The sequence below is a fragment of the Peromyscus leucopus genome, chromosome 3 (assembly GCF_004664715.2).
Source record: "Peromyscus leucopus breed LL Stock chromosome 3, UCI_PerLeu_2.1, whole genome shotgun sequence".
Classification (NCBI taxonomy): Eukaryota; Metazoa; Chordata; class Mammalia; order Rodentia; family Cricetidae; genus Peromyscus; species Peromyscus leucopus.
The window spans coordinates 5,534,800-5,548,879 of NC_051065.1; the positions used below are offsets into that span (position 1 = coordinate 5,534,800).

At 41.8% G+C, this 14,080-nt stretch overlaps 1 protein-coding gene across 2 annotated transcripts in view; it reads left to right on the forward strand.

The window, feature by feature from the left end:
- Window positions 1–11,747, forward strand: part of Fam3c (FAM3 metabolism regulating signaling molecule C) — a 47,689-nt gene extending 35,942 nt beyond the window's left edge. For both annotated transcript variants that reach the window (XM_028873001.2, XM_037203494.1), the window contains 2 exons: window positions 8,951–9,077; window positions 9,773–11,747. In XM_028873001.2, coding sequence (XP_028728834.1) covers window positions 8,951–9,077; window positions 9,773–9,862 — 217 coding nt within the window. In that variant the 3' untranslated portion in view covers window positions 9,863–11,747. The remainder of the gene's footprint in view (window positions 1–8,950; window positions 9,078–9,772) is intronic.
- Window positions 11,748–14,080: the final 2,333 nt, after the last annotated feature.

A 14,080-nucleotide genomic window follows, 5' to 3' on the forward strand; every position in this document is an offset into this window, starting at 1 on the left:
GCCCAGGATTTATATAGTTTTCATAAAGTTTTGTAACTTGTTTTTTTGTATTGTGTATATTATGAAATGTGGAAAGCATAGAAAATCACAAAGAGAAAAAAAGAAGTTAGATCATCTCATTGTGCAGGATAACAGTTGAAAACATTGTAGATTCTTTCCATTTCCGATGACTTCCTGCACATAGTTCTTCACTTTAAGTATTGCAGATGGCAGCACTTAAAACATACCTTTCCACTTATTGGTGTGTATTTCCCAATATTAAATATTTCTTACAATATAGTTGTTCACGTCTCATTGTTTTAAAATGTATGATTTTATAATCTTAAAAAAAAATCAATGTGACCTGTCTGTTTTCTTAAGATAAAAATTTTAAGTGAGATTATTATGTGTACATTTTTTAGAGTTTCCAGTTATAGAATTTTTTTAATGGCTTATTTCATTATTTATGAGATTAGACTTGTGTGTGTGTGTGTGTGTGTGTGTGTGCGCGCGCGCGCTAGGTGGTTTTTTTTCTTTTTTTTTTTGTATTTTCTTTTATGAATTATCCTTTGACCATTCAAGTTGACCCATATTGATTGGTAAGAACCCTTTATATCATAAGCTATTAACAAGTTCTTTTATTGAAAATATAGTTTTTGTAGACAGTTTGCTTTTAATTTTGTCAACTTTAGGTCCCTTTGACTTCTAGCAGAGCAGGGTAGCATTTACATAGTTGAGCCTGTAGGTTTTCCCTTTTAGTTTCTCTGACTCTTAAACTCAAGAAATATTTTTCCATCTCCTAACTAGATAATTAGTAGATTTTCTCTTGCAGAGATTTTCTCTTTTCCTGTGTTTTAAAAACCCATTTGTCGTTTCCAGAGGTTTCCAGCATCTGTGTTGTGTCAGGCTCCAAGATGGCTTGGATTTTCTCTAGTTTCTTCTGTCAACCTCTTTCTTTCTATTCCTACATACACTGTTTCAGTTGCTCAATGACTGGTTTGTGAAAATGAGCGTGCTTTATTCCTCTCGGGTATTATTTTTGAGAGCGTTTTGTGAATGACATTGCATCTTCACTGAGTCAACTAATGATAATGTTCAGTCTATAAACTCGAAGCTTCATGTGACTGGCAGGGTCAGCTGGTTTTACATAGCAAAATAGTAGAGTCTAATTAATTAAACTTTATTCATTAAAAAGGTGACTGGTGCATTGGTTTGGCTAGATTATGGGTTCTGGTATGTGTAATGACAACTTTTAGTATAAAAGCTCCCTTTCTGTCTGGACACACAAGACCTTCCTTTTTCACCGCATGCTTTTATACTGAGCCTGAGGGAACTCTGATGAGATGCTGTCGCCTTGAGAAGGTCACACTGTGGATGCCCCGAAGGGCACCTGAAGCAGGCAGCAAGCCTGAGCAAGTTCCTTCAATCTCAGCTGCGTCCTTGGACTTCCCGCCTGCTGGAGGCCAGCACCCTCACCGCTTCCCTATTCAAAACAAAGGAGGCAGAGGCCATAGGGAAGAGATGCTGTCTTTTCAGGGTGGGCTCTCAGTGCTGTTCAGCCGTCCTCATTTCGGGTAAATGGAACAGCAAGACAATGAACGCGTTCCCTCGTCACCTGATACCAAAATATTTGAAGCTAATTGACATTTTTCTTGTAGTTTTCCAGGCTCAATACACATAGCTTTGAAAACCTTTTATCATATTAGGCTCTTGTTCATTTCCCTTCCTGGCTGCGTTTCTTGGGCATTCTTCAGTTCATTATTGTCTCTCTTTAAATTAAACACAGTGTTCCAGATGTGGCCTGGCCAGAACGGCTACAATGGAGACGCTAACTTGCCATGTTTCGGAGATTACATTTCTTTGAATATTCATGCCGACTGGAATTATATTAGTTTTCTCTAAGCAATCAAATCACATTTTTGGCTCATAAATTTTGGTCAAGTGAGATTGTTAAATTGTCAGATCTTTGCCTTTGATCTCAGACTTTTTTTTTTTCTAAGCCACTGCCAAGTCAGGTTTTTCTTCATTCAGAATTTGATTTTGTTTAATGTAAATGAAGAACTTTATATTCATTTATTCCTGTTAGATGTGATTGTGCTGATTGGGCCTGCTTGGTCTTGAGTCTGACGTGTGTCCTCGGAGGGTTCCGAGATCCAGGCTTTGTACTCACTCCAAAGTCGTTCATGTGTCTAAATTTAAGCCCTTGATAAAAATGTTTACCGAGGGCAGCGTGCCACCAGACTGGAGACCTGGTTCCTCACGGGATTCTTCTGTTAATCTGCGGCAGGGATGGCTTTGCGGACAACGGCCGGTGTCACCCCGGTAGGCGGGCTGTCCAGCTGCGGCTTAGTTCTTTTACTCACAGCAGCGTTTTCTCAGGCGATCCGTTGCTAACCTGAAATTCATCGAGGAAACGAATTACAGTGCCCTGATCTGCTGCCATGAGCTTCAGTTTCAGAGATGTCATTTGGCTTGGCCTGATTCACTCCTGTGCCCGTCCCGCTGACTCCCCCTTGATGTCTCCCTTCATTGTTACCCTCACAAGGGCTGTGTGTTGTCTTCCGATCCAGAGTTTTGTTAGGGATTGGAATTCGGTTTATTGGAGTCAGGGTTGTAGGTGTACAGTCACTTCTGGCTTTTAAGTGCAGTTCTGGATCAAGCTCACGTCTGTTTGCCCATCATGCACTCTACGGCTAAGCCGTCATCTCCCGTTTGCCTTAAAAACAAAACAAAAAGAACTAGATAACCAGTTGGTGTCCTTCCCTGGGGGAGACTGTTTCTCAGCATCCCTTAGTTCCTGTTGCGGTCTGTCCAGGGCTGAGGCCTCCTGAGCGCCCCCTCCCTGCCATGTTACATGTCTGTTGGTATTCTTGTTCAGGCCATGTTTAGGCATGTTTAGGCCTGCCCCTGCTGATGTTTCTAGCTGCCGACATTCCTGCTCACAGCAGACTTCCTGTTCCTCTGACTCTTACAATCTTGTTGCCTTCTCTTCTGCCTGAGCCATGGAAGTGCCAGCATATGGACAGAGAGAACATGTTGTATTTATTCACTTAGGAACACACACCACCACACCACCACCAGTTAAAGAAAAAGAGTCTGGACATGTGACTCACACCTTCAGTCCCAGCACTGGGGGGTGAGGGGGTGGAATGGGGGGTGGTCTACATAGTGAGTTTCAAGACTGCCAAGGTTAGCTACATAATGAAACCCTATCTCAAAAGAGGGAGGGAGAGACAGAGACAGGGAGGAGGGAGGGGGAGGAAGGGAGGGAAGCCATGAATTAAATTGGAAAAAGATCAATGAAAGGGATATGTGGGAGGATTAGGAGGAAGGAAAAGGAAGGGGGAAATGGTGTCATCTCAAAAATAAAAAACAAAGGTTATTTTTAAAAATAAAATATATGAGAGTTACAGAAAGAAAACTCTGGAGTGTTAACACTTTTAATGTCTTAACATCTCCATTTTTTGTTTCTAAAACAGTTGCCGCTTCCTTAAATTGTCTGAGTGGTTTCCTTTAGAAATGGTGTGTGTGATGGATGTAGACCCAGATGCTTAGATTGTCTTTAAAGTACAGACCTGGACTTGGTTGAGTTATGGCTCTCTTTTCTGTCACCCAAGCAATGCTCGACTCCCTGGGCAGACTGCCTTGATCACACAGTATTCTGTTCCTCTTTCTGTAACACCAGGGTCCCTTCATTACACGTCATTACTTTTTGTCTTTGTAGCAGATGCTGGGTTTTTGTTTTTTTTTTTTTTTTTTGTGGTTTTGAGTTCTGTTTCATTCTGACATGGCTGGTCTTTATAGTATTTTGAAAAACTTTGTCTTTAGTAATGTGGTTTACCTTATACTTTTTTTTTGGGGGTGGGGGTTCGAGACAAAGTTTCTCTGTGTAGCTTTGCACCTTTCCTGGAACTCATTCTATAGCCCAGGCTGGCCTCGAACTCACAGAGATCTGTACCTTATACTTTAAAAGCTTTCCTGTTTTCAATTAAGCCTTTCCTATGATAGCACTAGTTTAGAAATTACCTCCCTTCCCAGATTTTTACATAGTTAAATTATTAGTTGTGTTTGTTTGCTTGCTTGTTTTTACATTTATTTATTTTATTTATTTGTTGGGGGTGGGGACAGGGGGTACATGTCACATGTGTGAAGGTCAGAGGACAATTTTCAGGAGCTGGCTGTCTCCTGTCTTGCGGGCTCCAGGGATCAAACGTAGGCCACCAAGCTTGTAGGCATGTGTCCTAACGCACTGAGCCATCTCCTAGGCCCATGTTTGCTTGCTTTCAAAGAACTACATCCTCATAAGAACTCCTTAGGAGCTGTGTTTCATCTCTGGTCTCGATAGCCCCCTGTGATTATATTTCTTAGTCTTCAGACTTTAGAGGAGTGTGACCGTTTTCTTCCAGAATTCCTGGTACTTATATTTCCTACATTGTTCTTTCCTGCTGGTAACAATTGATTCCAGAGCACCAATTCTCCCTTCTCTGTTCTGTGCTTGGGAGGAGAGGCATGGCTTGGCTGGATGGTGTAGGCCTGCTGGTATACCTCCTTAAAGAGGCATGGCTTGGCTGGATGCTGTAGGCCTGCTGGGTGTACCTCCTTACAGAGGCATGGTTGGCTGGATGCTGTAGGCCTGCTGGGTATACCTCCTTACAGAGGCATGGCTTGGCTGGATGCTGTATTCCTGCTGGGTGTACCTCCTTACAGAGGCATGGTTGGCTGGATGCTGTAGGCCTGCTGGGTGTACCTCCTTACAGAGGCATGGCTTGGCTGGATGCTGTAGGCCTGCTGGGTGTACCTCCTTAAAGAGGCATGGCTTGGCTGGATGCTGTAGGCCTGCTGGGTGTACCTCCTTTCCCGGTAAGGATGGGACCTGAATGGAGACTTCCATCTCCAGTTGTTCCCTGTGTGGTAGGGTATCCACCAGAGGAGACTGCTCGGACCTGTGTTTAAGCCAATAGAAAGTCTTTATTAGCCAGCTGGCAACTACACTCGGTGTTCAGGACCCCAGTGATCTCAGCCTTTCTCAGGGTGAGCTTTTAAGCATAAAAACTATGCCCTGGGTTGACATACTTCAGTTAACAAGAACAGTTAGCTGGAATTGGAACTATAGAAGCCATTTAGAGACTTTCCCAGTACTATGGACTTTGATAGATTGGGTATTTGTTTTCATTTTGGCAGGTAGCACTGTCTAGGTGCTGAGTTTTGTGTGGCCTGGATGGGACTTCCATCATGAAGTCAGCTGTGCTAAGGTTTCAGGGTCTGCTAAGACCTGTTCTGGGTCAACCCTGTGCATCATTAGGATGGCTTTACAAAGAAACGTGACCCCCTGGCTTTGTTTCTTTTCTGTTGTGTCATTGGACAGCCTTTTATTTACCTTAAAGAAAATTCTTCACTAAAATAGTTGATTCAACATAATCCCTTAAAAGTGTATTATTTATTGTGACGTGTGAATGAGCACACACCTTCCATGGTGTGCATGTGGAGGTCAGAGGGCAGCTTGCCAGAGTTGGTTCTTTACTTTCACCATGTCTATGCTGGAGAACAAACTCAGCTCTTCATGCTTGGTGTCAAGAGCTTTTATCTTCTTGAGCCATCTTGCTGGCCCCCAACATTAAAAATGTGTGTGTGTGTGTGTGTGTGAGAGAGAGAGAGAGAGAGAGAGAGAGAGAGAGTGAAAGTGAGAGAGAGAGAGAGAGAGAGAGAGAGAGAGAGAGAGAGAGAGAGAGAGAGAGAGAGAGAGAAAACATTGTGTAGGCATGTGTGCTCTTGAGGACATCAGGTGTCCTCTTCTCGCTCTCTGCATTATTTCCTTGAGAAAGGGTCTCCAGCCACACCTGGCACTTACAGTGTCTCAGCTGGGCCATAGGTCAGCAAGCAAGCCTCAGGTATCATCTTGCAGCCTCCATGCTCTCCCTAGCACCAGGGATACAGACCTATGTGGCCTCGCTGGCTTTTAGTGGACATGCTGAGGCTCAAGCCCAGGTCCTCATGCACTCTTAGCCACCAAGTCATCTCCTTAGCTTTTTAAACATCAATTCAGAACTCGGCTAGTTAATACCATTAGTAAGTACTAAACACACAGCAAGTCCTTGCTACTTCCTTCAGAATCAGAAGCTTGAATCTCTGAGTTTTATGCTGTATTGATTATTCTGGGCTTTTAAAGAGAAGACATTTTGACACCTGTATATGTTACATTGTTTGGACACGGACTGTTTCACATTGATTTAGACTTCCTTCTGAAATATGAAATTGTCCTTTGCTTAAAATAGAATACAACCAAAAGGAACACTGAAACTAGACCTAAGTGTCTGGGTTTGAGCATTGTGGCCATGATTTGTTTCAGGAAAAGGTAGAAAGCAAGGGTACGAGTCCAGGGGGAAAGGCTGGAGGGAACCAGGGCCAGGTTTCCAACAGTCCTTTTATTTATTTTTAACTTTTAAATTCTGTGTGCATGTGTGTGTGTGTGTGTGTGTGTGGTATATGTCTCTGTGTAGAGGTCAGAGCAGGGTATTAAATGTCTTCTATTGCTCTCTGACTTACTGCCTTGAGACAGGGTTCCTTACTGAGCTGAAAGCTGACTAGTTGAGCTGACATCGTTTGTGCACACAGATACAGTTCTAGAAAGGGTAGGTGCTCTTCTCAGTTGCATGTGTCCAGATGTCAGCAATGCCAGTCTTGCTGGCAGGCTTTCTGAGGGGAACTCAGGTCTTCTATGCTAATTTCTTTCTGCACAAGAACATCATAATGTTCTCATGGAAAATGCAGGAGTTAACGGAGTCAAGTTGATTCTTGCTCTGGTTAACTTGACATGGTTTATCCACATGGATTGTAATATTCACTTGTGAAATTCAAAAGCACAGAAAGATGATTGACTGCACCTTCAGTATATGTGTTTTAGTTCATATAAACTCTTTGATAGGAAACATTTTACTTTCTGTTTTCTAAAACAGGGGAACATACCTGCGTTTGGGTAACCCCACTGTTTGGGGAGCAGTGGTCACCATTGTTTGTGGATTTAAGATTCAGTATACTTTCTCTGAGGAATAAATGTGAATGGAGCCCCATGGCTCTCTTAGGAGGCAGTGACGTTGGCACCCCGTGAGCCTGCTGCCTGTCAGCCACATTGCAATATGTTTTATTCTTCTTTTAGTATCACAGCTCATCCGGCTGTGTTGACAGAAGCAAAGAATTCTTTCAAAAGTAGCCAAAAGTAGAGCACATAGCAAAACTGCATGTGTAGAAGAACCATGACTTTGGGGGACACAGGACTCAGCCAGTCCTTTCAGAGTTACCGTCCAGTGCAGATGGTGCTCCACAACAGAGCAAACCATGGGAAGTGATCGCTGAGCCCATGCGGCTTAGACGGCATAGGCTCTTCTTCTTTTTTTAAATAGCCCACGCGGGCGCATGAGTGTGTGTGTGTGTGTGTGTGTGTGTGTGTGTGTGTGTGTGTGTGTGTATACTACATGTACGTACGTGTACATGTGTGTACATGCACGTAGGTGCCCTCAGGCCAGAGGCTTTGGACACCTGGAACTGAAGTTTCACATGGTTGTGAGCCACCCACTGTGGGAGCTGGGAACTGAGTCCTTTACAAGAGCTGCACCAGCCCTTCACTACTGCTCCGTTTCTCCAGTCCCATTATTATTATTATTATTATTATTATTATTATTATTATTATTATTATTATTATCATTAATTTTCATGGGCTCTTTTTGAGCATAGACAATACACTCCTTTTTAGTTTGCTTGTTCACACTGCTGCATCTTTTCAGAAGTGAGTCTGACAGGCTGCATATTCCCGGGGCTTTCGCTTGTTTTCTCAGAGTCTAGTGAACTTCCTCCAGGGTGACACTCTGTAGCTGTGTTTGAAACAGTCTCCGAGTCCTGCGGATGTGATTATTTGAATACTTTGTGAGAGCAGAATGTTACATCAGTGTGTTCCATATTTTATAAAGCTCCCCTTTTAAATGCAAGGCACCCCACGTATCTCATCAGTTTAAGATTGTATTTTGTCCATTGAGGCATCAGAGAGCTGAAGGCTATGCCGGTGTGAATCGGCACCTTCCTCATTGATTGTCCTGCTGATACACACACACACACACACACACACACACACACACACACGCACGCACGCACGCACGCACGCACACACACGCTGCCTTGGGTGCTAGCAGGATGGATCTATAGGAATCTAAAAAAGGTGGCTTTTTGTTGTCATTGGTGGTGGTTTTGTTTGTTTATATTGCAGGACTTTGTGTCAAACAGCCCGGGTACCTGATTCTTAGTGTTCCTTTTCTAGATTTATAGCTAATGTTCATCTGCTTTGCTTCTGCTCTTTGGGAGGCAGGAGAGGGAATCACTCCACATGTGGGATCCTCACATATTTTTAATGGCATCTTTCAGTTGAGAGATTGTCTGGAGGCTGACTTTCGTCATCACCTGCCTGATAAACACTTAGCCCCTACGTGGCGTCTACGTTGTTTTTTTTATTAAATAACTGAAGTACAGTTTATATATCTATTCTCCAAATTTGTCTTAAATAAAAGACAGTGCTAAGAAGCCTCCCGTACCCATCAGCATCCACTTTTCTTCCATTCACATGGAACTCACCAAGGCTCTGGTGGAGAGTAAGTGAAAGACACTGGTTGCTTAGGAGCTGGATAGCCCTGTGGGCGTCTGTCAGCAGGGCCACGGTCTCCCTTGATGATGAATGGACTTGGAAATAACTAAATGAAGACAAATGTTAGGAAATGCAGATGTTTACAGGGTACTCTTAACTGCTAGTGTCTTGACTTTGCCTTTCATCATGAAAGTAGGAATGTTGTTTGAGAATTTTTTTTCTGTATTCATTTTTGTATATTCTCTGATTTAATCTGAAACGTTTTCACCCTCATATTCAGCGAGTCTCTCCGTAAGCATTTAAAAAGTGCAATGCCCCATGTTTATGTCTTGTCCTCTCTTTCAGACTTACTGATGAGGCGCGAAGGCTCATTGCTGAGCTGGGTAGTACGTCCATCACCAGCCTTGGCTTTCGAGATAACTGGGTCTTCTGTGGCGGGAAGGGCATTAAGACCAAAAGCCCCTTTGAACAGGTTAGTGTCTGAGACGGTCATAACTAACGGGCAGGAGTAAACTAGTGAAATTTTCTCATATAATATTCTCACACCAGTTATTTGAAAATTAGATTAAGTGCCAGGCAGTAGTGGTACTCTCCTTTAATCCCAGCACTTGGGAGGCAGAGGCAGGTGGACCTCTGAGTTAGAGGCCAGCTAAGGCTATGAAGAAAAACCTGGTCTCAACCTTTTCCACTCCCAAAAAAGAGGGGAAAAAAATTAGATAAGCTAATACCGAGTATCTCCAGATAGTTTTTACAAGTTCTTGGTAAATAATTAAAATAATGATGACATTAAAAACATTTTTTCAAAACTTAATTATTTCCCTCTTATACAACAATGCATTAGCACTCTCAGTTACTACGGATTTCAGTTATACTTTGATGCTGAATCAGCTAATTTTGCAAATATCTCAGAACTGAAATAGAATATAAACTTATTGACAAATAATCCTTTAAAAACATTTGTAGATTTTTCTTTACAAGCTTTTTGTTTTTTAAGGTTTGCCAGATAGCTCCCAGCCCACAAGGGTCACTCAGTGAATGTCTTGAGCTGTAGTATGTTACCTCACTGTTGACATGCGTTACCGAGATGAGAGCAAGTGGGTTATGTTACTGCAAGTTAGCAGACCACAAGCATTTGTTAAACTGTGTCCTGTCGTTGTGTTCCCTCAGCACATAAAGAACAATAAGGATACAAACAAGTACGAAGGATGGCCTGAGGTGGTCGAGATGGAAGGATGCATCCCCCAGAAGCAAGACTGAAGGGAGTGTGGAGAGGAGAGGAACGCACTTTGACCCTGAAGGAGAGCTGGGAAGCAGCCGCTCCGTGTACATATTTTAGTAGCATGCGGCCAGCCAGGGTGTGCATGAGCCAGATCGTCTCTGTCGATTCCAGGATTATTTATTGCTAACATAAATGGCTACCTTTGTAAATAGTCCTCATTTACTGAACAAATCGCTGAGCCATTTTTTTAAGCACAGTCCCCTAAAAGTGCAATGTTTAGACTTGAGTGGCAATAATGTACTTTAATTCTAAAAGCGTATTCAGTGGGTAACCAGGGAGGCTGTAAAGGCATTGATTTCTATTCTGGTTGCTGTGAAACTATCATGGAAAAACACATGGCTTTTAGGGAGGAAATTTTGTTCGTACATATGTCTCTGTATAAATACCTGGCATGTGATGACAGTATCCTTTAAATTAAAGAGATTTTTGGCTAGTTGTATGTGTAATGTCATCTTACAGTCTGACTTCCGGTGTACTTCTTTTCATAGTCTTTATTTTTCCTTCCAAGGAAACCAAGAAATAAAATATTTCACATGAAAATTTTCATCAGATTTGTGAAAAGCACAACAGTTTTTTTAATACATTGAAAATGAACATTAATGTAGGTGTCATCTGGGGCTCATCTCCTAGAGTTTGTGTTAGTGTGAATTCTATGATTTTGTATAAGCTATTTAGAGTAACCCTAGAGGGTGGGAGAGGACCGGAGAACCAGGTCAGGTCCTTTCCTCAGCCTCATCAGGTCATCCAGGACAGCTGGGCTAGCGCAGTTCGGGTGATGCAGACATTGGTCTGCTTTGCTCCCTTCATTGATCACGTGGTCTTAGAAGAGGAATTCTTTGTTATCATAGCTTTGATTTGTAAACCAAGAAATTCTGTTGTTTACTTCCAACTTCATAATAACAACCATTGCCTGCAACTGTAGCAGAATATTTGAAAAGTCCTAATTACTTTATTAGGGCACTAAATGCCTATCATAGCGACATATGGAATAGCTTAAAATGCATCATCACCAAAAGTAGTTCTCATGCTGCCTGTCATGGGATGAGGCAACACTTCAAATTGGAACCTAAAATGTAGGTGGTTCGTATAAAAATCAAAAAGCAGTATTTGCTATTTCGTTAAAAGCTGGAAGCACTTCAGATACTTCTTGAATATTACTGACCTTGTGATACCGTTTCTTCCCACAAACTGAATGTAGTAGTTCATAAGGGGACACATCTTCTGTGTTCAGACAAGTTTTGTACACTTTTAAGAGTTCTGGTGCTTCTATATCCATATCCATATAACTCATATCCAGCATATTTGTCTTGACATGTAAAATATTTCCCTTGATTTTGTAAGTCGTTTTACACTTTCAGGGGATTGAAAAATAAATGTTGCATTTTTTTTTTTAAAATAATGTAAGTACTCTTGGTTTCACATTGTAAATTTGTGTGTGTGTGTGTGTATGTGTGTGTATTTGACAAAGTACATACTATACCTGCAAAACATCACGAGTGTCTTTTTGACAAATGGGTTTTTGTTTTGTACTTCCTAATGTAAAAATTAAGTCTCTGCCATCAAACACAGTAATACTCTGGATATATTTGAACATGTATAGAAGTTGAGTTGCTTGATAACAGGCTATCCCTTTGAATTTTGAGGACTGCAGAGATTTATTTTACAGTTGTATAAAGTGAGGAGGGGTGAGACTGGCTATGTAAGTGCGCGGTGCAGTCATTTTTGTCCGGATCCTGTCTGTCTGGGTTGCGCCAGCTTAACTCTGGAAGCAATAATCAACTGTTTTACTTTCACATCAGCCTTAGAAGTGAAATGATGCTCATTTAATGTTGAGAATTTTGTTTATTAAAATCAAAGCTCTAACACTGCCGTGTAGTAGTTGAAGTGATGTGAGAGGGTCGGAAGCGGATGCAGTTCCAATTATCATCACAGATGCTTCCCTAGCGGAGGTGGGTATGGGAGGAGGGTGTTTGAAAAAGGAAGGAGGAACGAAGTGGATGGATATTGGGAAAATAAAAATAAAGAGAATGCTTATATTAATTTTAATTTGGTTAAAGTTAAATTCATTTTCTTTTTGCTATATTTGTTTTTAAATCAATCAGCCAATATTTTGCAATTTTTATGATTTAGCTTGTGTTTTATACTTCAAAGTTCGACACAAATTATAGTGTGACCTCAAAATGGTGCATTGTTCATTCTGTTCTGTCAACCCTCTCTCGTAATCCTCTTTAAATGAAAAAGAAAAGAGACATGCACTGTGTTCAGTGAGCAAAGCAGTTTAAATGGAAGGACATCTGACATCTTTTCAAGTCAGTATGAAAGAGGGGAAATGCTTGTTTACCCAGTCTGCACTCAACCAATTACTTCCACCTCTTCAAATGCATATGGTGTGGAACTGTAGAAGCCAGGAATGGATTTTACCTTTTCTAAAGCATTTCTAAGGGTTCTTTTCTTGTTCTTACCAGGATGGCTTTTCTACCACAAACTTGGTTTTGATTGTCACATGCCAAATGATCAGTCAATCCCCACCTCTCAAATCCCTTCTTTCTCCTCTTTTTATTCCTTCTTGAAACTCTTGGAACCCACCTGTCAAAGCAAGAGTATGAGGGGAGGAAAAGCAGTCAGATTTAAGAGAGTTGCAGTTATTTGTTGCCAGGTAGTATAATGGAGCATCAAAGGACAGGAATGAAGCTGGGGGAGGGCCCCTGGGGAGTCTTAAGTCCTCCTCCAGTCCAGAAGGTACATGTTGAGAGCACTGTAGGGAGGAAGCCCTTCTGTGGTGGTAGGTCAGCCCTGTGGTTAGGTGACGGCCGTGTTTCTGTTGCATTTGTCCCATAAGCATGTGATTAGCATGAGGAGAGTTGCCAGCCCATTGATTGACAGGTACTACTTGTTGCTAGTACTAGACTCACTGTCCTGCTCTGCATCAGTCTGGCAGCATGGATGCACTGATGTGGAGAGATGTTCCAGTATTGATGCAAGCGCCTAACATTTCATAGAATTATTTTCTATTTGCTTGATAACCAGAGAGAAGAGAGCCTTCAAGCCTTAAAAGGGGAAATTCTGGAAGAAGAGATGGTATAGTGTATTGCTTAACACTACAGATGTGCCTGAGTGTACCCTGTGTGTCCACTGGTTATGATGTGAACATTATCAATTTCCTGTAAAACATAGTACTAGAGTGTTTATGGTGCCAGCCAAATGACAAAATACTCATTAAATCCAGTTACTGTTATTAGCCATGCCTCTTGTAGACGTTTAGATGCAGAAGTTACCAAGTGTACATGGGAAGCTTACCAGTTCTACTAAGCCAGAAAGGAACCAGTCAGTGATGGGACAGTGATTTCATTAATGGATGAAATGCAGCTACACTTCAGGCCTTCCTTGATCTCCCAAGGCTCCGACTGACTTTCACATTCTATCTCATTCATTACTCAGAACACCAAAGGCCCTGTCACATGCAAAATCCAAGATTTAATTTCTTACCAGGTGGTATTTCAAATCTGATTTAAAAAAGGGCTCTGCTTACCAGGCTAGATACAGATGAAAGTGTGAGGAACCTTGCAGGGAACACAGACCTTGGTCCCTGCTCTGTAGGGCAGCGGGAGAGCATCAGGGATAGATAGGAGATAAAGGGGCTCAGTTGTGGTCTCACTAGCATTTCCCTCTTGCTCAAAAGGGCCTATGAAGAAGGTTCTTGCCATCAGGATGGTCTAGGCAAAGGAGGATTCTTAAGTGGGGATTTTGATACTTATTATTGCTATTGTTTGCTTTGGGGGATTTCCAAGTATATTTTCCACAATGTGTTAACTACCATTCAAATGTGCTTTACCTTGGCTGGGAGACTGGTACCACTGGATACAGCTTAATATGAACAAATTTAACCTAGGGATAAGTGAAATCTCTGCCAAGTCCTGCCTTTCTTCATCAGCTGTAGCTCAGCAATGAAATATGATGGATGGCCCATTGTATGCCTACTACTAAACAGAAATGTTGTCTTCTGTAAAGACATCCCTGCAAGCAGAGAAGGGTGAATACTCACTCCTGGGACTTAGCTTTTAACTAAGAGTCCAATGTGAATCTCAGTGTCTTATCTTAAAACTCAAAGTCAAGTTTTGCATTTTGATTTGTTTATGTATGATGACATTAACATGGAAATCTGAATAATTTTCAAGTTCGGCTCCAACACTACTGTG